The 24,688-nt window shown below is 53.3% G+C and overlaps 1 protein-coding gene across 7 annotated transcripts in view; it reads right to left on the reverse strand.

Annotated features, from left to right (window-relative positions):
• The window catches only part of ELF5 (E74 like ETS transcription factor 5), a 42,688-nt gene that overhangs the window by 10,003 nt on the left and 7,997 nt on the right, over positions 1–24,688 (reverse strand). For 2 of the 7 annotated variants that reach the window (XM_070564663.1, XM_008536089.2), the window contains 3 exons: positions 14,805–14,929; positions 3,207–3,440; positions 117–167 (listed from right to left, as the gene is read on the reverse strand). In XM_070564663.1, the coding sequence (XP_070420764.1) occupies positions 117–167; positions 3,207–3,440; positions 14,805–14,929 (410 nt within the window). Of the gene's footprint in view, positions 1–116; positions 168–3,206; positions 3,441–14,804; positions 14,930–19,608; positions 19,838–21,643; positions 22,049–24,688 lie in introns of those variants that run through there. The other 5 variants (XM_008536091.2, XM_070564665.1, XM_070564664.1 and 2 more) reach the window with 5 other exon arrangements.

The following is a 24,688-nucleotide window of genomic DNA, read 5'->3' on the forward strand; positions in this document are numbered from 1 at the left end:
GTCTTCTCTAGTCTGTGGTTGTTTCAGGTCATTCACCCTTCCGTGTAGTCCTAAACAACGGTCAAGCCCAACAGCGGCCTTGGCGCGGCCTGGGGTGGCTTGAACTCGGTACTTACAGTCTCTGATGGCGGCCTTGGTCTCTTCAGTGTCGTTAAAAAAGGAGTAACCTGGGAAAGAAAGAGAAATCCACAAACCGTACATGCCATCCTGGTGTCCCTGGCCAGGCCGGGGCGGAGGTGCTGGGAGAAGGGGAGGGACTCTCCCCTCGGCGGGGCAGTTTTGTTTCAGAAGGAGCTTGGAGACCACCTGGCTCTTATGGGACCCCCGTGAAGCCAACCCTGGGAGGTGACAATCTCCTGGTTTCTAAGTGCCACCCAGAGAGAGCTCCAGGGCCAGGCATTCCAGCAGCCTCTAGAATTTTCCAAGCAGGCACTGGGGAGTGAGTCCCAGCACGGGACCAGGAGGCCTGGGCTCTGAGCCGGGCTGTGCCGCTGACCTGTGCGGCCTTGCCCGGTCACTCAGTATTCGGGCTCGTGTTGCTCACCGAGCTGCCCTTTGGCTCGAAGAGTCTGTGATCTCTGACCTGGCCTCTGATCCCTTGGAGATCTGAACACCTGTCATGAGCTGGTCAAAGGGGAAAAGGGGCACAGGGGGCCACAAGAAGTGCGAAACCCGAGTGAGGGGTCCATGAGGATTGGGGCAGCCGTGTGGGCCTTGGTCAGCTCCTCTGAAGAATGGGGAGAGTTAGGGGTTGGGATCGTGTTTTCTGTAGCAGCACAGGTCACAAGACACCTGCTTTCTAGCTCGGTGTCCACTGCGAGCCCTGATTTCATTCACTAAGGAGACTGAGACAGGGCACATTGGTGACAGTTTACTCCTAGTGTTATTTTCCAAGTGGTTCTGGGCAGACACGGCCCCTCAGTTCACTCTGCCCAAAGGGCCACCCGAGAACAGGATGGGGGCTGCCAAAGGGGCCCACTTCTCACCTACGCTGTGGAAGCCAGCTGCCGCCTCCACCCTTCCCGGACACCTCGCCTTCCAGTGGCCAGCATCCCAAGTTTCTGGGCCCTGGAATCCTGCTGAACTATCTCCTGAGCCAGCCAGCACGCCGGGCCCTGGAGCCCCAGCTCCTCTCCCGGCCCAGACTGACTTGTTCTGTCCTCGCCTGCAGAGCCCTGATCTATGGAGTAATGAAAGGCCTAACTAGGTAATAACCGGTTTGCCACATAATTCATCGTCCACATGAGAAGCTCCTGAGAACGGACGACAGTGCTAAGAGCAACTATTCCAGGATAACAATGGTGAAATCATTCCAGGTGGAAACAGTGTGTCCCGGGCACACTGGGACACTGTCACTTGGTCACACTGCCTGTATCTCCACACACGAGCCACACTCCCACGTCAGGAAGAGTTAAGGAGGAGTCAGAGTGGGGCGGGCGGTGGAGCACACGGTTCACTGCCCAGCGCGGTGGCTGCCCTGGCCTGTCGGTGCCCGACACTCCTCCACTGGAGGTGGCTTCCGGGCTCCAGGGGTTCCTCGGAAGAAGAGGCAACCTGTGGCCTGCTTTGAAACAGCTCGTTTTTAGCGTATTCGTCCGGACAGCCCCTGAGGCAACAGGACCAGGGACACAGATTTTGGGGGAACAAGTGCCAGGGAGGGAAGGGAGGTGCTGTCAGGGGCTGCGGGGCCTGCACGCAAACTTGACTCACTTGACGTCTGGCTACTGCTGGCAACGCCAAGCTGCATCCTCTTCCCGGATGGAACACCTCCCTCTCCGTGGCCCTGGGATTCTTGGGCAAGGCTGCTCCCTCGGGAGGGCTCTGAACGGAGCCTGAGCCCCTCCCGAGCCCCTGTGACTTGCTCAGACTTGCCCCTTTTCAGGGAGGGCCCACTCTAAGCATAGGTCACTGTCCCTGGCTGTAATTAAGCAGACGCTGGACAACAATGGACAGCAGGTCTGTTTGTCCCTTCCTTGCCTCTGGTGGGCCGTGGCTCCCATGGCAGAAGCTGAACAGTGCCCCCCCGCCCCCCCGACCATCCTCAGCTTTCCTGCCCTCAGGCACTCGTGATGGGGGGATCAAGGGGAGGAACAGAGTCCTAGAGCTGGAAACTCATCTACGGTGTTCTGCCCAAACAGGAATCCCTGCCACAGCATCCCCACCAATCAGAGGGCTCTTAGACTGCTTGATTATCTCCAGTGATGGGGAGCTTCCTACCTTAGGTACCTTCTGAAGCTGCCTTTCCAGAAGAAGGTAGTAACTATTAGAAAGGCCTTTCTTAAAATGGAGCTGAGATATCTTTCCTTTATTTTTAAAATTTCTGCCTCTTGGTTACATTCATGATGACAAAAATGCTGCCATTTACTGCATTTGTGCCCTCATAGGCTGTGCAGGTAATATTCCACTGGACCCTTCAAGAAGCCTGTGGAGATGTGGATCATTATCCCACCGCACAGACGAGGCAGTGGAGGTTCAGCCCTTGCCAGAAGTCTTCTGGCTCCGAAGACGTGGAGCCCGTGTTAGAACGCAGCTATTTCTGATTTCAAAGCCCCTGCTTTGCCCTGACTTTCCACCGTCGACCCTGTGTCTGTGTGACCTGAAGTTACTTAACTGCTCGGGACCTTAGTTCCTGTATCTGTGACGAGGGGATACAGAACTCCAGGTCCTCAAAAGCCTGTCCCTCGGCACTCTCCTCCCGCCCCGTGCGGACCTCCACTCAGGCTCCTGGCGCCACCTCGCGGCCGCTCGGTCCTTGCTCACCCAGAGAGCGGCAGGAGGAAGTGCCAAGCCGCTGGCCTCCTCCGGAAACGCGGAGGGAGAGGCTCCGGGCGGTCTCCTCTCCTCCTGCTTGTGGAGCGTCAAGCACACCGCTCTTTTGTCCACCTTTTACGGCTGCAAATCTTTATGAACATAATGCATTATCTCGCTGTGTCAGCCTGGGTCCTGGGCGAGCCCTGAATGTGGCTTTAGCTTTTCTTTTCTTTTGAAAAATGGACCAAACTCGCTTCCTTGTAACTTGCTCCCTTTTACCTACAGTCTCCAATTCTGGCAAACTCGAGCTTCCCGGTGTGAGGGGTTTGGTCAACAGGGGACTGTGGTTAACAGAGAACTCCGGCTGACCACCCTGCTGTGTGAGTCCCAGGGCGGGGAAGGGCCTCGCGAGGTCCCTTGGTCCCACCCCGGGCCCCGGCCCCCTGGACACCGACCTTGCGCGCGGATGTTCTGGAGGATAAAGTACAGGTACTCCCCGCAGACGCCGGCCGCCTCTCTGAACTCCTCCTGTGTCATGCTGCACAGCTGCAGGCCGCTGACGTTGAAGTGGCAGAAGGAGATGCCGCTGGCGTCCAGCCTGTACTGCTCGCAGCAGAACTGGAGCCACTCCCAGACGTGGCGCTTCGTCCAGTACTCGGGGTGCACCGACGTCCAGTAGGGGTCACCGGCTACACCAGAGGAGAGAGAAGTGAGGGACAACGGCCCAGGAGAGCCTCGGGAAGAAGCCCGAAGGAGGCTCTGCTTGTGTGACCATCCCCACCGCTGGTCCACCGAGCAGAAAGGGCCTGCTGCCCTGGGGGGTCCTGCTGGGGCCCCCCTCACCTTCCACTGCACAGCAAACCTGAGGGACTGGATCCCACGGGGGACTTCGGGGCAGGACAGGGAACGCGCTCTCGCCCGTCACCGCCCGGGAGCACCCACGCCCGGTTCTGGCGCTCGGAGGAGGGGAGCCCGTGGGGAGGGGAGAGCAGGGCCTTTCAGGCATCAAGAGGACAGGCTTTGGAGGCTGCAAGCCTGGCTCACACCCTCGCGCTGCGGCTTTCCACTTGGCAGGGTCCACAGTCATGGAAGCCTCAGTTTCCTCATCTGTACAATGGGTGTAGTATGTCCAGCTCACGGGGCCATTATGCAGTTTGGGTTAGCTACTGTCTATAGGCCATGTGGTGCCTAGAAAATCATCAGTCAATTCAGGAGTTGTTAAATGCCTGCTGCGTGTCGGGCACCACTGGCCACCGACTCGACTCCTTCTGCCCTGTGGACAGCTGCCAGCACTAGCCGTTGGTCTGTGCGCCGTCTTGGCCGTCTCATGCTGAGGGCCTTGAGGTGGTGAGACTTTGCCCAGAGGCTGGCAGACCGTGGATCACCACAGTGGGCTCTCCTGAAGGAAGGGGGTGCGGGGGAGTTGGTTGTATTGTTGTTTTCGTGGTTTCGGTGGTGTTTTGAAGAATTTCTATCCTGAGACCAGCACCCCTTCACCCACACAGAGGTGGGTGCCTTCTGGTCTGGGGGGCTGGCCATACCTGGCCCAGGGTAGAGATTTGGGGCTCAAGGGCTCGGTCCCAATGCCAGGAGAAACAGGAAAGGTGGTGACAGGGTACAGAAGAGGTGAGGTACCAGGTACATGGTCAGGCTCTGTGACATAAATCATTCTTGCACCTGACATGGTACTCATTCATTCATTCAATGTCAGCCCCAGTTCCTCACTGCTAAGGTGGGGACAACGACAGCACCCCTATCATAGAGTTGTTCTGCAGATTCAATGAGTTCATACATGTAAAAGTACTTAGAACACAGCCTGGAAAATTTTAATGCTATTAGGAAGGTTGTCCTTCAATACCTAGTGTATGTGAAGCAACAAATTTGCACTAAGGATTCATGGTGAAGGAGAGGTTTGGTCCCTGTCCCTCAGGAGATCACAAACGAGGAACCTGAGGGTCACGGAGGACTTGCCCAGGATCCCACAGCCAGTGTGTGGCAGAGCTGGGATTAGAACCCCACTCTGAACTTGAAAGCCGTTGCAGTTCCTGTTCCATCATTCTGGTCCTCAGAGCATCATCACAGGGAAGAGAGGAACCGTGGAGAGAGAGGTGGAGGCAGACAGAGAGCTGGAGCGAGGCTAAGGCCTGTGGAGCAAGGCAGAGAGCAGAGTACGGCATAGGTGACTGGCTCAGGCTGTGTGGACGACAGATAGGGTCACTCGTGACTTAGTCTCCACAGCGAATGGCAACGAGGCGGTTCGGATCCCCCTTTTACATGCTGCATTTGCTGCCTCTGCCCCCCGTGGAGCTATGGAGCTTCCAGTCCCAGGCAGGAGATGGGTCCTCTGCCCCGGCAGCTGTTCGCTCTCTGAGCACCCCGTGCGTCAGCTTCTCAAGTTCTCGAATCCTCCCAAATAGGTACAATCGGGCTGTTTCACCAAGGAGGAAACTGAGGTTCCCCCTAAAACCCAGAGCGCTTCCAGAAATCTCTTTTCCCACCATGGAGTGGATTGAGGGGTGGTCAAACAAACAAAAGATTTGTCTTGATTTATTTTAAATTTTTAATCAGAATTCTATACGCATGTGGATCGAGGAGCTGGTATTCTGCCAGGATGGCTGAGGCTGATATGATCGCCTCTCCTTGGTGGATGAGGACAGCAAGGGCTGGGGAGGCCAACGCCTCTCTTCTTGCTCCCTGGCCGCTGGCTGGAGCAGGCCCACCAGCCTGTGGGGACCCTCATGGCCAGTGGGGTCTCCTGGGAACAGGGTGGCTGTTCCCGCCTGATCTGTTCACTCGTCCATTGACTTCTGGCTCAAGCAGACCTGGGGCCTTGACTTTCCTGGTGCTCTGGTGAGAGATGTCTGTGAGCCTTGAAATTCTCCCGTGGGGTCCTGAGCGGAGCCCCTGGGGATGGCATCGTGCAGGGCAGGTGGACGACACAACTTACTTCTTTTCATGGAAAGCGTTGGCCAAGTCTCCATCTCACTCCCTCTCCACCTCCACCCCCTCCTTATTTTCTTTGGCACTTGAAGAGGGTCACGTTGTTTCTGGAAGCCAAGAGGGCCTAAAGGATTCGGAGAAATGCTGGGTGTGGGGTGGCACTGACACCAGGAAGGTGTCGCCGGGCGGGCTCCCTCCGTCGAAGCTTACCCACAGAGCAGGCTTTGTGTGGCTCTGGCCCCCGGAGGGAGGCCAGGGCCAGAGCCAAGCATGGCGGCCTCTCCTTACCAGGAAAGTCCTTCCCACAGCCCCGGAGCTGAGAGGAAAATGGCTGTCCGCAGTGACACGGACGCCAAGGAGCCAGCACGCGGGGCGCTTTTCAGTCCACAGAGGCGAGGCTGGCGGGGGAGAAGGGCCTGCTTGATCCGGCCCCAACTTCCCCATCACTGCCTCAGGATTGCCTCCCGGGTCAGCCTCTTCCCACGGGCCATTCCCTTGGCCCGGACGAGGGAGTGAGGTGAAGGGACCATCTGTCTCCTCACTAACTCCTGCTCTCCCTCAAGATCACAGCTCACTCGCCCCTCAGGGAGTCTCCTGTCCCTCCGCAGCCCCCCTTGAGCTCCGTGAGGTGGGGCCAGCTCTGCTCTGTTCCCCTGAGTCAGGAGGGCTTGGAGCCCAGCCTGGCCCACTGGGGGTGCTCAGCAAGGGTGACTGACTGGCTGAATGACCGATGATTATAATCTCCGCTTTACAGATGAGGAAGCTGAAGTTCTGGGAGCTGACGTGACTCTGCTAAGGTCACACGGCTGGTCAGTAAAGAGTTGGGCCCCACACCAATTCTACTGTCTTTGGATGTGGGAATTTCAAGTCATAATCATCTCTCACTATTCTTGGTTGAGGAGGACCAAGTTGGGCACATGTCTGGAAGACTGAGTGAAAACGATTTGGATGAAGGCAGACATAAATATATATATATATACAATCTGGTTTTGAAAAATTAGAAAAAGAATGGAGAGACTGGTGATGACAGCATTAGCAACCTCAGTGAATGACAGAAGAAGACCCTTTGGCTACTTGGAAGAGATGATCTCAGGGCAAATAAAAGAAAGGGTGCCACACCCACAGAATATGTTATCTTTAATAGGTTGTATTGTCTGGAAATGTAAGTGTTTTCCTCAAACACCATTCAAAAACGAATCTGAACTTTCTGGAGAAGCTGAGCTGTGAGGCCGTCTGCCTACGTCTACCAGCTGGGGACAGATGGGATCCTGTGCCTGCTAGACTTCACAGAAATGTCCACAGGCCACTATTAAGCAGCAGGCTTGGCCCGCTCCTTTGAAGTCAGAAGTAGGTCAAGACACTTGTTTAAGAGCCATCTGCCCTGGGAAGAAAAACTGAGGTGCTAAAGGGAGTTTTCAGCAATCCTGGAACAACTCTCACAAGTAATGTTATAACCTGGGATGTGTTTAAATTCGGAGGGAGGGCTTAAGCTCTTAGAGCTGGGCTGGTGCACTCAAATGCCACAGGGTCACAGGCAATGTCCAAGCCTGAAGTGGCCCTGGTGAGGACAGTGGGAATTGCTTCATGCCAAGTGGGCAGTGGCTGCCCAGCTCCAACTGGCCATTGCCGTGTGGGAGGATGGGCCCTGTGTTGCCACGCCCAGACTGTTACGTGAAATCTCATGATTTTTTAAGTGCTGGCAAGTTATTTAAGTTTTACAAACCACTCTGAGGGCCAAGCTCCTACTCCTCCAGTCACTTTGTGATGGAGAATTTCACATGCGTTTGGCAGTTGTCTCCTTTGAGATTATTGTTTCGAGTGGCATGCTGAGACTTCTAATGTTTTTAGTTGGAAAGTATTTTCTTTAAATTAAAACTCTGGAAAAAAGCAGCCCTGCTCTGCTGGGAGTTGAGGTAAAGGTACGAGATGGTCTCCTCTCCTTAGCTCCAGCAGTCTCCTTGAAAATCACTGTTCTAGAATCTGAGACCAGGGTTCCTGTTATTAGGATTCCTCCTAAAAGTTGAAAGGGTCTGTGGTTTCACACTTAGTGGTCCTGCTTCCTTGGGACTCGTCTGCGACATGGGCATAAGAGGACTGACCTGCTGGTGCTGTTGAAAGGATGGAGTGAGTGGACGTGTGGAGGTGCTCAGGGCAGGCAGGGCACGGCACGGTGCTCCTTACAACCATCCGTCTGCACTGGTTACTCCTGGGGCTGCCCGTCCCTCTGCTTACTCGAATTTCTGCAAATACTGCCAATATGTGTGTGTCGGTCTCTGCAAATACTGCCAACAAGTTTTGTGTGTGTAGGTCTCTGCAAATACTGCCAACAAGTTTTGTGTGTGTAGGTCTCTGCAAATACTGCCAATATGTTTTGTGTGGGTCTCTGTAAATACTGCCAATATGTTGTGTGTGTGTCTTTGTAAATACTGCCAATATGTTGTGTGTGTGTCTCTGCAAATACTGCCAATATGTTTGTGTGTGTGTCTCTGCAAATATTGCCAATAGGTTTTGTGTGGGTCTCTGCAAATACTGCCAATATGTTTTGTGTGGGTCTCTGTAAATACTGCCAATATGTTGTGTGTGTGTCTCTGCAAATACTGCCAATATGTTTGTGTGTGTGTCTCTGCAAATACTGCCAATATGTTGTGTGTGTGTCTCTGCAAATACTGCGAATTTGTTTGTGTGTGTGTCTCTGCAAATACTGCCAACATGTTTTGTGTGTGTGTGTCTCTGCAAATACTGCCAGTATGTTGTGTGTGTGGGTCAGTAGCTTTCTTCCTTCCCAGAGCTTTGGATTTATTTTCTTAAGGAAAATTAGGAAATTATATTATTAACCATGCTCATTTGTCCTTGAATTGCCAGCATGAGTTAGGTGGCCAATGCTGTTCAAAATATGGGGACACAGGGAGCTGGCCCCGTGGCCGAGTGGTTAAGTTCGTGCGCTCCGCTGCAGGCGGCCCAGTGTTTCGTTGGTTCGAATCCTGGGAGCGGACATGGCACTGCTCATCAAACCACGCTGAGGCAGCGTCCCACATGCCACAACTAGAAGGACCCACAACAAAGAATATACAACTATGTACCAGGGGGCTTTGGGGAGAAAAAAAAAAGGAAAAAAAAAATCTTAAAAAAAAAAAAATATGGGGACACAGGTGAGTCTGTGTGACTTTGTAAAATGCTGGATATCAGGACACACACCAGACCTGTGCTTCTGACACTGGGGTGGAGGGGCAGGGGTGAAGTCCCCAGGGTGGACAGAAGGTGCTGGGGTAACTGAGGCCACCTGATAACACCTGTACGTCTTCAGTAGAAAGGCCAGAGGGGTCCTTTAATCCCCTACCTCCATTCTTGGTTACAGACATCTGTGTCTTCTCAGTGTTATGCAAAGTGCTCTTAAAAAGCATTCCCAGGCAAGTCCCTTTCCCATCTCTTCCAACTGGATTGCTGCCCACCAGCCCTTCCTAGATAGAAATTCTGGAGCCAACACTGTTCATTTTCTTGGAGCCTCACTTGAAGCAAGAGTTTGGGGGATGATGTTGACTTTTTAAAAATGATAATAAAAGAGATATTCAGCAGAATGCAAAATCTGCAGACTGCAAACGTACTTTGGGATACTAGCTTTGCATTACGTCTCCAGACCCTCTGGGGGAGAACTTGAGGCTTCTCTGCTGATCGGGGAGCATGGATGGGAAAGTGACACTGGGTGAACCTGCCAGCTGCAGGGACTCAGTCAGACTCGTGTTCCCATCCTCCACTCTAGGGTTCTGTCAACTGACCCGGCGTTGGGGGAACCCTCCAATGGGAGCTGTGGGATTGTGGGGAGTAGCTGAGCTTGGACTGTGGAGACAGACCACGCTGATTTGAAGTCCTGGCTCTTCAACTTATTAGCTGTGCAATCTGAACAAAGTTTCCTAACCTCTCTGGATCTCAGCTTCCTTCATCTGTAAAACGGGAATAATAATAGTGTCCACCTCTTGGGAAGTTTGCTGTGAAAAGGAAAAGGAAAGATGCACATAAGGAACGAGCCCAGTTCCCTGGGCGACAGTTAAGCTTTGATATCCGTCACCTGTCATTAGCTATTATTTTGAGATTGCATTTGTTCCCAGAGAAATGAGGCCTTGCCCACCAGGGCCTCAGTCTCGCTAAGGGACAGCAGAGCAAAGCCAGCCAGGGCCCGGAGGGGAGGCAGGCGGTCTGGGTCAGAGGTGGCTGGGGTCAGACGGCCTGGCCATGACCAGCAGGAGTCCCCAGTGCAGGGGGTCGGGAGGTTTCTGCCTGGGGCCGTGCAGAAGAGAGCTGGCGGGGGGACTGGGTAGCATGGGCACCACCAACTGTGGCTTTGTCACTGAAAGAAGGACTTTACGAGGAGAAACCAGAAATGATCAATTGCTTCCAGTTTTCCTCTCGGGGCCGGTCGGGCCGCGGCCGATGGTCCTTCATGGCTTTCCTTCCTGGGCTGTGGAATGATTTAGACCAAGAGAAGGAGAAAAAGCTGGAGCAGCGGAAGAAACTGGATAGAGAAAAGACAGGAGGGCCGGCTGGGTGTGGGCAGAGCCGCGGCCCGGGCGCCTGCAGCTGCGAGGGCAGGTGCGCCAATCCCTGAGCAGTGCTGGGGCCACCGCTGCCTGTATGGACAGCCGGGAGGTGGCCAGTGGGAGGCCTCTCCTGGGCGTGACCTAGGGTGTGACTGCTGCTCCAGGGCTCACGCAGCCTCTCAGAGGATTTTTTATTTATCTATTTTGATTTGGACATTCTTAGACTCTTGGTCTTGCGTCTGCTCTCAAACTTCTATACTCAGCACACGAGTCCAGCTCAGAAAAGCCCGTGTGGGATGCAGCTCCTCGTTCCCAGCTCTCCCGGATGCTGACACCCAACATAGGGGGTTTTGCACTTTTTTTTTAAGGTTCTTTCTTCAGTTGAAGCCTCCTGTTGTGTAATGACAGCTGACACACTTGTTGACAGTACGTGCCAGTTACCACACTACACCTTTCGTGTTTTCTCAGGTTGTCCTCCACACAATGCCATGCTCACATTGCCCATTTTACAAAATAAATGGAGAAAATGAGGCACAGACAGTGAAATCCCTTTCTTGAGGTCACACAGCGAGGGAGGGGCAGAGCGAGGAGTGGGTCGTGTCGGCGCAGCGTTCCTGCAACCCCGCTATAACAGCCGCCACGCTGTCCTGTCTTCAGGAGCCTTGCTTGGGGTGGGAGCGGGAGCCTGGCTTTCTCAGCTGCCACCCCAGGTCCCTGGGTCCCCTAGAGCTGCCCCAACCTAGAAATCTCTGCTGCAGACAAAGCATAAACAGGCTTCCAAAGCAAAAGGGGCGCTCCTGGGGGCGTGGCCGGTGTGGCAGTCAGGGGAGGGTGTGTGGGTGTGCAGAGGCTCAGGCCCCAGTTCCAGAAAGAAGTGGGGGCGGCCAGGATTCTCCGTGACTTGTCAGACGTGGGGCTAGCAGAGCTTGATTGGAGAAATAATCTTTAAAAAATATCGTAAGCTTGTGAAATACATGCAGCCCCCTTCCACACTTCAATAAATTTTTCCAGTATTTTTAGCTTTTTATTTTAAAAGAACCAAAGGGGAGGCCAGGGTGAGCTAATGAAATTCGAGAGTAGTTTGCAGTCTGTGGCTGACCCCCAGCCCGCAGGGTGGCCAAGCAGAAGTCCTGCTCCCAGGGCAGGCTGCCCCTGGGCCGTTAGTGCACAGGGGCGCCGGTCAGCTGCCCTCTGCTGGAGCCACTGAGAAAGGTCGTGAGACAGCTGGTTTCCCCAGCTGGGTTGAGTATTCCTCCTAGACATCACTTGTCTAGTGGGCACATCGCTTCTCTCTCTCTTTCCCTCCCTTTGGTCTCAAAGGAGCTAAGTTGACAAAAATTCTGAATTGGAAAGCTTGAGATGGAGACCTGCGTTGCTCTCGTCCAGTATGAAAAATGAAGACAAGAGCAGGCTGTTTTCCCCCGGACTGTAAATCGTGCAGTGTTCCTGGCCACGGTGAGTGCCTACTGTGTGCCAGGAGCTGGGCTAAACGTTGTACGTGTGGAAGCTCCGTCATTCCTCGACTCCAGGAGGCAGACACTGTGTCAGCGGAGGAAAGCCCATCTCAGAGAAGTTAGAAAAACCTGCCTAAGGTCACGGGGTGGTTAAGTGGCAGAGCCAGCCTCCCAACCTAGACTCGAACAGGAAGCTGCCACTGGGCCAACCCTGAATTCGAGATGCAACTTCTCGTGAGGCAGGAGATGTCTCAGAGCCGGCTGGCCACTGAGCATGCGCACCGTGAGGAGCAGTGCCCAGAGGCAAACCTGGCTGTCCCCCGACACATCCCTCTCTGAGAGGGCTCTGCAGACACAGACCGATGCGTTGCCTTGCTGGGTGAGAAAAAGACTGAAGGCACCACCGGGCAGTCGTCCCACAGGTGGGGCTCTGAGGACAGCAAGGGCCTGAGGCTCACCTGGTGCCCAGGTGCTTGCTCGAGACTTAACTTTTCACGCCTAAGTTTGACCTTCAGGAAGTGAGACACACTCAGCTCCTTCTGAAATCCAGAGGGCCAGATGGCAAGTCAAAAGCTGGCTCCTCTGGGGCCGGCCCAGTGGCGCAGTGGTTAAGTCCGCATGCTCTGCTTCAGTGGCTCCGGGGGGTCACTGGTTGGGATCCTGGGCACGGACCTACGTACCGCTTATCAAACCATAGTGCAGCAGGTATCCCACACATGAATTAGAGAGGGAGATGGGCAGGGATGTTAGCTCAGGGCCAATCTTCCTCAGTAAAAAGATGAGGATGGTGGTGGATGTTAGCTCAGGGCTAATCTTCCTCAAAAAAAAAAGAAAAAAGCTGGCTCCCCCCTCAGGGACTGTTAGGAAGCTGGACCACTCCTGGAGGATATTGTATTTCATTGGCTTCAAGCCTTGGCAGGAATTTCTATTCTCTCAATGAATGGGTGATGGGGGGAAAAGGCTACATCTGAGATATTGCCTGATTCAGGAATCAGAGAAGCTTCTGGAAGGGATCCTAACAATGACCTGGGTCAACCCTTCATTACACTGATGGAAATGCAGAGGCCTCAGACAGGAGAAAGCTGTGTTTGTATATCTAAGACTGTTAGATTTAAGCAACGTTGGCAATCCTAGTGGTGATCGCTTCTGTTAACTCTTCATTTTTTTTATTGTGATAAAATACGCATAACATAAAATTGACTATTTTAACCCTTTTTAAGTGTATAGTCCAGTGGCATTAAGCACATTCACACTGTTTTGCAACCATCACCACCATCCATCTCTGGAACTTTTTCATCTTCTAAAACTGAAACTCATTCTTCATTGTTAAACGCTTGTGTGCCTGCCACGTGCCTGACCATGTCCCAAACACTTCGCACACATGAACTCATTTCACCCTCACAACAGCTCTACGAGGCAGGCATTGTTACTATTTCCATTGTACAGATGAGAAAACTGAGGCATGAGAGGTTAAGATGGCACAGTATCAAAGGTCAAAGCCAGACTGCATTTAGGACACCCGGTGCCAAAGTCTGAGCTGCTGTTCCAACGCCTGGGACACTGTGTGGGACAGGTGGGTGGGGCCATCCCGTCCCTCCACCGCCCAGCAGAACCGACAGGAAGAGGGACCCCAGGATGGCGTGGGTGGAGAGAAGGACCAGGAGCTGGGCCCCACCATCGTGGGACACACAAGGGAGGGGACAGGCGGTGAAAGCCTTCATTTTCCTCCTTCAAATTTAGCTTCTTAACCAAACTTAAAGGGAGGGGGTCGAGTACATCTCTCAATGTCTTTCTGGAAAATGAAGTGCTTTCTAGGCTTCAAGGAGAATTATAATATGTATGTGGATGACTCAAGTGCAGATGCGTTTCTCTGAACCCTAAGATGAGGGTGAGAGACGTCATGTGTGCATGTATGTGCCTGGGGGATGGGAGTGGGTCCAGGACTGAATGACATCCGCAAGTGCCCCAGTCTGTCTGTGCAGCCCTGGTCTCTGGCCGGAGGTAGGGCCTTGCTTGGGGTAGTGGACAGTTGGCAGCATCCTCGGAGGCTCGGCCTCTCCTGGACGCTGCCTGCATCCTGCCTCCTGCCAGCCTGGGGTGCACTGGGTGAAGGCTCAGGAGGAGTGACAGCTTGATTAGCACTTGCATCGCCACCCCGCGGGGCATGCACCCGCCTTGCAGCAGTTGGCCAGGCCTGCTGTGAGGGGCAGTGGTCCTCAGCCCTCAGGGGGCCGCTGGGGCAAAGCTCAGCAGGCTTCCCTTTGGCATGGGATTTGCACAGGCCCTGTGCTCCCTTCTCAGATGGAAGAAACTGGCCCAAGAGAGGAGGAAAGGTGGGGAGGGTGGCCGGGGGGACAGTCAGGGGACTCATGTTTACTAAGCATTTACTCCGTGCCAGGCTATATATTTTACACATTTTGGCACCCTTAATCCTCACGGTAATTCCCATCATTCCTGCTTAAGGGATAAGGAGAGAGACTCTCAGAGAACAATGTGCATCAATACCAGTAAGCACAGCATTACATCATTTGTGAGATGACCACGTAGGACAGCTAAGAAGACAGGTGCTCAAGTCAACTTGCATGAAACTTAACTAACCATGAGACCTTGGGCAAGTCACCACCTCTCTGTGCCTCAGTTTCTTCATCTATAAAATGGGAATAATAATTGTCCATTTCTCATAAAGACGAGATGGACATGTGGCACATAGTCTGGCATATAGCGAGTATTCAGCAAATGTTAGCTAAAACTGTGCTGATCGAGCCACCACAGCAGACGAGGCTCTGGACTAAGGATTTCTTCCCATTACATGGTTTAAATATAATAACTCCGAGAGATTGGCGTTATCATCTCCATTTTACTTGTTAGCAAAGTGAGGCTCAGAGAGGTTAGCGGAGTTCCCTAAGACCGGAAAGCTGGGAAGAGGTTGGGGCAAGGATTCCAGTGCTCTCCTCTCTGCCGGGACTGCCCTCCCTATTGTCTGGACCTCCCCTGGTCCTCTGCCCTAAACACTGGTGACAGTTGGCATTTTCAGGCCCCCAGCATGGCCTTGTTGTCCGCCCAAGCCCAGCACCACCTCCTGCCCCAGCCCGTCCCAGCTCAGATGGGCCCCTCCAGACGTACACACCTGTCTGATGCTCAAAGGCAGGATAATACTCTTCACTGCTGAACAGATCAGTCCAGGACATCAGGGGGTCGCAGAAGGACGCATTGGGCAGGAAGGTGCTGTGTGTCACTGAGTCCAACATCATCCTGCAATGGTAGGAGAGGCTGTGAGGAGGTGGGTGACGGCTCCTGGGAGCCACACCGTACAGGAGCCCCCAGCAGAGCCACGCTTGCTTGTTAATAATGATGGCAAACACTGACACGCAGTCCCCTACGAGCCAGGCAGCCCTCTCAATGCTTCCCAGGATGACATTATTTAATCCTTGCCGCATCCCGTGAGGTTTGGACGTCTATCCCATTTTATAGATGAGCAAACTAAGGCAGAGGGCTTGAGACAATTGCCCGAGTGACATGGTCAGTAAGTGGCAAAGCTGGGGTTTGAGGATGGAGGGTCTTACTATGCGATATGCCTTTTTCTCTACTGTTTCTATTCACTCACATCTGACCTTAACATCCGACAACGTGCTCCTGAAAATAGGCCAACAATCGCCATAAACGGATATACTACAGACCCTTATCCACAATTCTCCAATCCGAAAGCTCTGAAACTGAAAGTATATGTGTGTGTTTGTTGCAAACTTATCTTATTCAAACAAGTCCTGAATTGATGTCATACAGTTTTATATATGTTACATGTATGTTACACACACATAAACTATATATATACAGTTTTGTCACTATAATTGTAATCGTAATTGTTGTACTTGGTGAATGCTCACAGGATACACTGCAGAAATGTAACATGTTGAGCAGCCCAGCAGAGAGTGTCTGGGGCGAGTACTCTGTGTTCTGCAGTGTGCACACTGTGTAACCTCCCTGAGCCCTGGAGGATTCTGGGGTCTGCAGCACATTTAGCAGCAGGATCTTGGAAAAGAGAGCGGGGACCTGTGGTGACGGTAGCGAACCTCTGGGCTCTGTGCTGAGCACCTTAGTTCTTTCCATTTATGATTCGAGGTCTCCCCAGAACCACCACTCTGGGAAGGTTCTGGCGGTGGCTCCGTTTTACAGACGAGGGAAGGATGCTCAGGCAACACGCCCCCTGGCGGGCAGGGGCTGGAATTTGGGTGGCAACTCAGGGCTGTCTGTTTAAAAAGCCCACAACCCTAGTCCCTGCTCTACCCCCGCGCACGTGGCTGAGTGGGAAGCTTGGGAGAAGGTGTCTGGTGGGGCTGGAAAGTGGGCAGAAGAGGATGGACCCGGGGCCCCCACTGGCAAGCATTCTGGCCCATGCCAGTCTCATCTTTCAAGTTTCTCTTTGCTGCTTCCCACAGTCCCACAATTCTGGAAAAACATCCATGTTTGGCAGAATAGAAAAATCTGTTCACCGCACTTCTCTTTTCCGATTTTCGAAATAGGGCTGATGAGACAGGTTGGTTCCACCCGCATTTTGTACGGGGGATCCAGCAGCTGCAGATCACACGGCTGGTGAGTATCGGCGCACAGGCTAGATGCCGCGTCTGGGGACGTTAAGCTCACGGAGCTTTAAGCTGGTCAGGAGCTTATCGATCATCTAGTCCAGTGTTGCCCAAACTTTGGTCATTTGCCCACCATGATAATTTCTTAACACATTTTAAAATATCAACTCCTTTTTTTGTTTTAACAAACTACACTTATTTAAAAGGAAAACTTTATATCATCACTATAAATGGAAAGTCAGTATTCTTTTAACATACATAAAAATGACGACATAAGCATTTAAATGAAAATTGATCCCCCACGACCCATGTGCATTGGTGGTTAGCAAACTACGACCCACAGGCCCAGTCCCGCCCGCCGTCTAACTCTGGAATGGCCCGCCTCTAAAAGTGATTTTATATTTAAAATGGTTCCACGGACCACTACAGTAGTCCCCCCTTGCCAGTGGTTTCGCTTTCTGCGGTTTCAATTACCTACGGTCAACTGCCATTCTTAAATATGAAATGGAAAATTCCAGAAATAAACAATTCATAAGTATCAAATTGCATGCTATGCTGAGTAGTGTGATGAAATCTCACGCCGTCCCACTCCGTCCCACCCAGGACTCGAATCATCCCTGTGTCCAGCATACCCATGCCGTACTGTAGGTACGTACAGGAGAAAACATTGCATATACGGGGTTTGGTGCTATCTGTGGTTCCAGGCATCCTCTGGGGGTCTTGGAACGTGTTCCCTGTGGATAAGGGGGGACTACTGTGTAAGTAACTACAAAATATCCTTGATTTTGCCGGTATGTCCACAAATCCTAGAATAGTTACTATCTGGCCCTTTAAGAAACAGTTTGCCCACTCCTGACCCGATTTACCTCCTGCATCACAAGTGGTGTGAGGACCACAGGCTGGAAAGTACTGAGTTGGTCCAGTCTTTCCCCTCATCCTGTCATTTTACGGTTGAGAAAATTAAGGCCCAGGAAATTTGCGTAACTCGCTCAAGGTCACACACAGTGGATGGCAGGGTCACCTTGCAGAGTTAAGTTTCCGACTCTCGGCCCACCTGCTTCCCTTTCTGAAAACACTCACAGGTGCATGAGCCCACAGACACAGACACATGACACATCACATAGGCCCTCGATACTGACAGGGGCAGGGGCTGTGTGATTCCAGAACCAAAGACCACTTCTTCAGGGTGTTTGCAAATCTACCATCATCATCACCATCGTACGTGCTCCTGACATAGACAAACAACCGAGTTCAAAGTCTTACACGGAGGCACCCTTTCTGGGCCATCATTGGTCCCCGGAGCCCACCAGGAAGCCTTCTTCCCGCACCCGGAGAGGGTTAACAGCGGCCGGAAGATTATCAGGCTCATGCATCTCCGGGGAGTGCCATTAGGCAGAGGTCAAGGCTGCCTTGATTTGGGCTCTGATTTTCCCACGGATTGGCTGGTTTTATAACCTGAGCGGGAGGTGGGAGGAGGAGGGATGGGGTGGGAGGTGCTGAGGGAGGGAGGGACCCCTGAAATCCAAGGCCCCTTCTGCTTTCTGGAATTGACCTCAGAAAAGTTCCCCCAAGTGAGGGCTACGGATAAACATGCCCCCTCTCCTCTGGGCCGGAGGCTCAGAAAACTGCAGAAGAGGACGGCAGAGCTCTGCCATGACCTTCACGGGGGATCTGGAGGAAGGGGAGCTCCACTCCACAGGGAGGAAATAGAAGACATTCCCTGGTCATCAATGTCAGCTAGAAATGCGCCAGATAGAAAACTCGACCGCAAGAGTACACGCTTCTCTACCTACACCTGACATGTCGCTCTCAAAAGTCATTTGGTAAATTGAATTTGATATATAACAATTAGGAACAGTTTTTATCCATAGGATCTTTTCCTCCTTGAAGGATGTTTTCCCCACCCCAGCCCATTCACGCGCTCTGCAACCCCTACCGCTGTCCGCAGCACCGGACCCAAGGCCCTTCGGTGATTCCTTCCATGGCAAATTACTTCCATTAGGTTTTCTTAAAGGGCTCTCTCAGGTATACAATATGCTATTTTTCTTTTGTAATTCTTTCTTGCTTTTAGGAAAAAAATGTCCTTTATAAAAGCAGCAGCAGATTGTGTATTTTTTTGCTAGTACAGTAGTATCGTTAACTCTGGGCTCTCCACAAAAGCCCTCGGCCGCTTAGCCAGCATGCTCTAGGTGTGAGAGGGCAGGGACAATGCTGCTTTGTATCCAGTTTCTTAGGCCCTCTAAAGTCCATGCAATAACTGAACATTTTAGCTCTTAAGATTTCTTTCATGTGGGTGGGAAAGAGCAGCTGTTTGGGGCGCCATTTCTCTGCAAGGCCATTGAGGCCCTGTGATATGTCAGCCCGGCCTGAAGTCAGACCACCCATTCCCAACGAGGGTGATCCCAGAGGGAAAAAAATGGTTCTTGGGCATCAGAAAGATCTTAGAAATTATTTTTCATGACCCTTCAAAGGGCCACAGCACATAAATGATACGCGGTATTTTTATGATATTAACTTTTCATGGGGGAGACAATTAAGAAAAAATGATCTCAAAAGGCTGCTTAGTGGGGGTGGCAATGATCAATGGGCTGCAAAGTGCTGGGTTAGACCTAGAGGCAGCAGGACAAGAGGGGATGCATAGGAGGGGCCCTGGCGTGCTGCTCTAGCCACACCTTTTTGTTTTTCAAGGGTCTCCCTGGTTTGTCATCATGGAAAGGGCCCTGGGCTGGGAGTCCTGATTCTGTCTCTTGCACCTCTCCAAGCCTCCATCCTTCATCTATGAAATGGACACAGTCACGAGGTGGCCTGCAGAGGTGCCCCAGCTCTACGATTTTCTGCTGGCACCCGCCCAACTGGGCCGACACATCGAAACGTGGGAGCGCACACACATATGCATATACCTTGGCTATACTTGGGTATTGTGGTCAAGCAAGCTCGCCAAATCGCAGTAAATCCAACCACTACAAACAGATTAAACTTGAGCTCTACAAAGGCCCCGACTTCCTCTGCCCCCTTCCCTCCCGTGCCCACTACTTTCGGCAGTGGGCTCTGGATATTCTTTGCCTGGGCTGGCCAGGCCCCTCCAGCACAGGGGACCCCCTCAGTTCCCATCAACAGACCCAAAGCTGTTGGCATCAGTTTCCCCCAAATGTAGTCACCGTCATAGCTGCCCAGGAAGCAGGAAAGAATCAAACACGACCCACAAAGGCAGAAGAGTCAGGTGGGCTCCCTTCGTCACGGGAGAAAGGCCAGCCGCAGGTCCCTTTGGGTATGAGACAATGCTGGCTTGGAAGCTGAGGTCCCCGGTGCCTCTAGGGGCTTCCTCATCCTCCTGAGAGCTGGCTCACTCACCAAGTGTGCACAGGGAGGGTCTGCACAGTCAGAGGGACAGGCCTGTGGGCTTCCTGCCCCGCCTCGAGTCAGAGGCAGCAATCGCAGGTGTGGCGCCCATGGCCTGAGCAGCCTGGCCCCTCTGCTCAGCCTTCCAGAGAGAGGAAGGAGCAAACCACCCAGCCTTGGCCAGTTTGCCAGAGGAGGAAAATTCCTCCCTGACCCTCTCAGAGATCATCAACTTCACTCTGGGCATGTGACCAAAAATCCACCCTATTAAGCATCTACACATTGGCTACTCACGCACCCAAACATCGCCAGGCCCAACGAGGCCACAAGGCTGTCAACTATGGAAAGGGAGGCCGGGAAAGGCCTCCCCTGATCCCATGAGCCGGGCAGTCTCCTCGGGAAGGAAAATGTGTTTCCTTCTCCAGAGCCTCAGCGACCCTGCAATGCTCGCCTGTCCCGAGCCCCGTGGGCAAGGCGGGGCCGTTCCCCCTTCCAGCCTCCCTGAGGAGAGTCACATGGAGGAAAGCCCAGTGGGCTATTTCGACACTTGCTGTTGAAGGGCTGAGGGCTGGGTGCTTGAGTGTTTGTTCTTCTGGGAGAAACCAGACCAGCTGTGAGAACTGACTTGCTGACGTCTTGCCAACGAACTCCTCGTTTTTCTGTAGCTTGCTTAGGGAGTTTGCTTGTTCACTTGTCTTTCGTTGTTTTTCTGAAGGTGCAGCTAAGACCCGTAGAAGGTATGTCATACGGTTTACTGTGGGCTCCCCCGCAAGGCTCATCAGTTTTGGACAAACTGGGTTCCACTGGGGTTAAATCCTGCCTCTGTGACCCACAAGGCAAGGGATGTGGGACACACTGCTTACTGCCAGCCTGCCGACATTCTCTATTTTGTTTCCTACAAGGAGCAGTAGGCAGAAACCCAGGACCCTCTCTGAGCCAAAGTCTCGAATGGAGATTTTAACACGTGATCCTCAGGGTGTCCTGAGGATTTAACAAAACCAGATAATACACGCAGAGGAACGGGCATGGTACACGAATACATTCTACCACAGAGGAGGAAAAGGCAATCGTCATCAATGTATCTGAAAGGTTGAGACTGCTGAGAAAAGCAGACACCCACACTGACCTCTGCCCCCGAGCCCACCTCGCTCAGAAAAGCATTCTGGAGGGAGCGCAGGACGGCAGAGAGCCTTCTCCCCGGGCTTTAGACTAGACTCTAACACGAAGCCCCCTCCCAAGTCACTTGCCCTTCCCAGCCTCCGTTTCCTCATCTGTGCCGTGAAGAGGTCGTATCTAACGACCTCTGCCCTCCTCTGCAGGCTGTGACCTTTGCGCATCCCAGCCGGGCCGCTTCCGCGGGACCGGGGCATGTGCCACCGGCGGCTGCCAGCAGGGGGCGAGTGCACGGACCCCACACGCCGCAGAGCGCACAGGCCTGAGAACACAGTGGAAAACCCTAACCGCCGCTTTTCTGGAAGCGTTCTATCCTGAGGGGGTGTGAGGGGGCAAAATGCATTGCTTTTAAGACGTTTTGTGCAGACTAATTCCTGAAAAATGCCGCAAACTGTAATAAAGCAGCTCTCTTTTCCGTAAGGGGGCCAGGAGCAGGCCGCTGGGGAAGGAGGAGTTCAGCCGGGGCAGGTGGGCTCTCCTGAATCGGAATATTTTCAGGCATGGAATCCAGCTCCCCTTCCTGCAGACAGGGCTTTAGGAACCTTTGGGGAGGGTAGAGAATGAGCGCCTGTATGCATTCTCTCTCAGTTCCTCTCGGCTTCAGCAAGCCATCAGGGGAGTGGGGGCGTGGCGGAGGGGCTGGGTGGCTGAGGGGCTGGGTGGCTGCGTGGCCTGCGGAGGTGAGAATGTCTCTCAGGGGGGCAGCTCAGTCCCAGTCAAACAGCTCCTGGGAGGGAGGCACGGTGACTGATGAAACTGGCAGGAGAGCCGGCGAGCTGCAGCTGGACGGATAGACAGACCGGGGCCCCAGCCTGAGCCCTGAGCCCTGACACCCCTTCCAATTCATCTAAAAGAGCAAAGAAAAGGTGCTTACGTGAGGACAGCGGAGAGTAGGTCCAAGGAGGAGGTTCTGTGGCCAGAGAAGGCAGGCGCTGCCAGCACGGTGAACAGTGGAAATAAGGGCACCTGCAGCCCTGTGTATAAGTAACACCTACAGACAGGTCCGTTTGGTTTTTCAGGTTTATGCACAGCCCCTTTGATGACGGTGACATACAGTGTGACACGCTCCTCCGAGGGGGAATGGCTCTCCCATGCAGAAAGTTTACCTTTATCCTGCCTTTGTGCCCAGCTCCCCCCCCCCCCCCCCCCCCCCCCCGCCCGGGGACTCGGTAAACAAGCCGAGAATTCCTGCGTCCCAGAGCTCTGCGGGATCTGGGTTTGCTGGGAATGCTGGTTTCTGCAGGCTGGAGGGCAGCTCCGAGAGCCAGCCCAGGCGCCCGTCCTGCAGGCTCCCTCCTGGGCTGCACTTTTATGCATCACGTCATCCTCCCTTTTTCCTGTGTGGAGGGAGTAAGGGCAGGATGGAGCAGGATGGGGCATCGAGGCTTTGCAGCTCTATCGATGGCTGTGGGTTCAAATCCCAGGTCCGTCATTTTCTAGCTGTGCCACCATAAATAGCTTGATTAGCGCATCTGAGCTTTATCACCCAACGCAAATAACAGTGCCTCTCCACTGGGGCTGCTGCGAGGGGCACGTGAAGGGACCCCGGGGCAGAGCAGAGTAAGCCCTGCATTAGGGGCACGTGAAGGAACCCCGGGGCAGAGCAGAGTAAGCCCTGCATTAGCTACTGCGGTCGTAGCATTTCCTTGACAGAGCACGTTACTCAGAAATCCCCTTCTCGACCGTTCCCCCTGACGTTGTGCCCTCGACCAGGGGAAGGAAACAGCCGGCTCGTAGACCCATTGTTGGGCCTTTCTTCTACTTTTTCCCTCAAAGCACCAACAGGCAGTGGACACATTAACTTAAGCAACTTGTAACATCTCTGCATGTAATGGTCAGGTGGTGGCTTTCGCCCTGTCCCCTCCCCCTGCAGATGGAGAAGCGACCCGATTTAGTGGCTCAGTCACAGCTACTGGGCGGGTGTGCCCACTCTCAGGTGTCTCTGGGAGAACGACCCGCTCGGTAGGACTTCCCCATGCAAGCAGGCACCCCTCCGGGTGCAGGCCAGCCTCCGGGGGCCTTGGGGCCACGGGACAGCCGCCAGAACCTGTGCCTTTCCGCACGTGCGTCCAGCTCTCGGGCGGCCAAGAAGTGTGGGCAAACTGCAGACGCCAAGCTTGAGAGTGAGAGCAGGGACTGGTTTGTTAGCTTTTCTTGGGAACGCTGGGCACGGGTACAAACACACAACTACAAACACAGTCTGGAGAAACAAAAGCCCGTTCATTAGAGAACTCAGGGTGTCATTGTGGAAAAATGGTTGAAGGAGGAGAGGGGACCGCACAGGCCGCTGAGTTGCCGTGTAACCTCAGGCAAGTCAGGTAGCTTCTCTGGGCTTCGTTTTCCCCAGTGGTAAAGGAGGAGGTCGGCTTAGAACAGTGATGTTCAAACTGTGCTCCGAGGAACCCCAGGGGTTCCCAGATCCCTTGTAAGGGCTGTTGCGGGTGAGAGGACAAGAGCCGAGGGGTCAGGCTCTGGGCCTCTCCTCCCTGGTTCGGTAAGAGCATCTCAGCTTTTACACACAGGTTCAGGTAAGATTTCATCTGAACAAAAGAATCTGCATTTAAAAAGAGCCTGCAAAGACCTGGATTAGATGGGCTTTGCATCTCCTTGAAGCTCTAAAACTCTGTGATTTGCCTCTTTCTCCTCGCTGCCCGGGGGAACAGCTTGTCCCCTCCAGCCCCCACTGCTGCCACTTGCCCACCTCGTCGCTGGTTTCTGAAGTGCTTCTCCTGTCTGTGTCTGCCCACATACGCTCTCAGTGGACGGGTCTTCATGGAAAACAGATTCCTCTGCTGTCGTTTTTAGACAAGACTCTGGGAGAAACCACATTTTTTAGGCTGTCTTGGCTCAACTATTTCAGAGTGAAACGTCTTCTGGCAGTGGGTGTGTATGACGGCAAAATGTTTGTCTCATGGTCCTGAATGTATAATACGGCATCTCTGAGTGCCCATGTGGGAGGTTGCAGGCTCCTGGACCAGCAGATAAAAGGGGCCGGCCCCGTGGCAGAGTGGTCAAGTTTGTGCGCTCCATTTCGGGTGGCCCAGGCTTTTGCTGGTTCGGATCCTGGGTGTAGACATAGCATCGCTTATCAGGCCGCGTTGAGGTGGCGTTCCACATGCCACAACGAGAAGGACCCACAACTGAAACATACAACTGTGTACTGGAAGGATTTGGGGAGAAAAAGCAGAAAATAAAAAGGTAAAACCAAAATAAAAGAGGAATTTGACGCTAATTAAGTCTCATTACCACAGTGAACCTAAATTTGATTGGAGTGGAGATCTTGAGTGATATCAAACCCTAAGCTTATAAAAACTGTACTATCAACGCCAGCTGAACACGAGAGCGGGGGGCTGGGGGTGGGGAAGGGGGGCCAGAAGAAAGGATGGAGCATTTTAGAATTTCCAGCCTGTCCTCCTCCTGGTGTCTCAGCCACACGGTGATAACAGGTGACACAAATTAGGTCACACTAATTACAAAAGCAATGTGGTGAGTAAGCCCAGACTCCAGAGGGAGGCGTCTCAGGTTTGCATCCCTGCTCTGTCCCTCGCGGACAGGGGGCCTGGGAGGCTCATTTAGCATCCGCACATCTTCTGTGAAGTGGGGAAGAAGAACTCCGCCATCTCTTACGGGTCTCTGGATGAGTTAATGAGCTGCGCCCTGGTGAGCGCGAGGGCTCCGCGATCTGGTGCAGCCTGTTCCGTTGGCGACAGTGGCGACACTGTGTGGTGCTCATGCCCGGGCTGCCCTCGCGAGCCCGAGGAGGCCTCAGCAGAGTCGATCGCAAACGCGCTCGGATCCGAGAAAAGGAAACTGAGAGAGACAACCAACCACGAACAGCCAGCTAGGCTTTCCCAACTGAGGCGCTGCTGAAGCTGGAGGCAGCCAGCGGAGTTCCTCGCTTGGCTCCTGTCTGCTCTGT

Source organism: Equus przewalskii, chromosome 11 (assembly GCF_037783145.1).
Source record: "Equus przewalskii isolate Varuska chromosome 11, EquPr2, whole genome shotgun sequence".
NCBI lineage: Eukaryota > Metazoa > Chordata > Mammalia > Perissodactyla > Equidae > Equus > Equus przewalskii.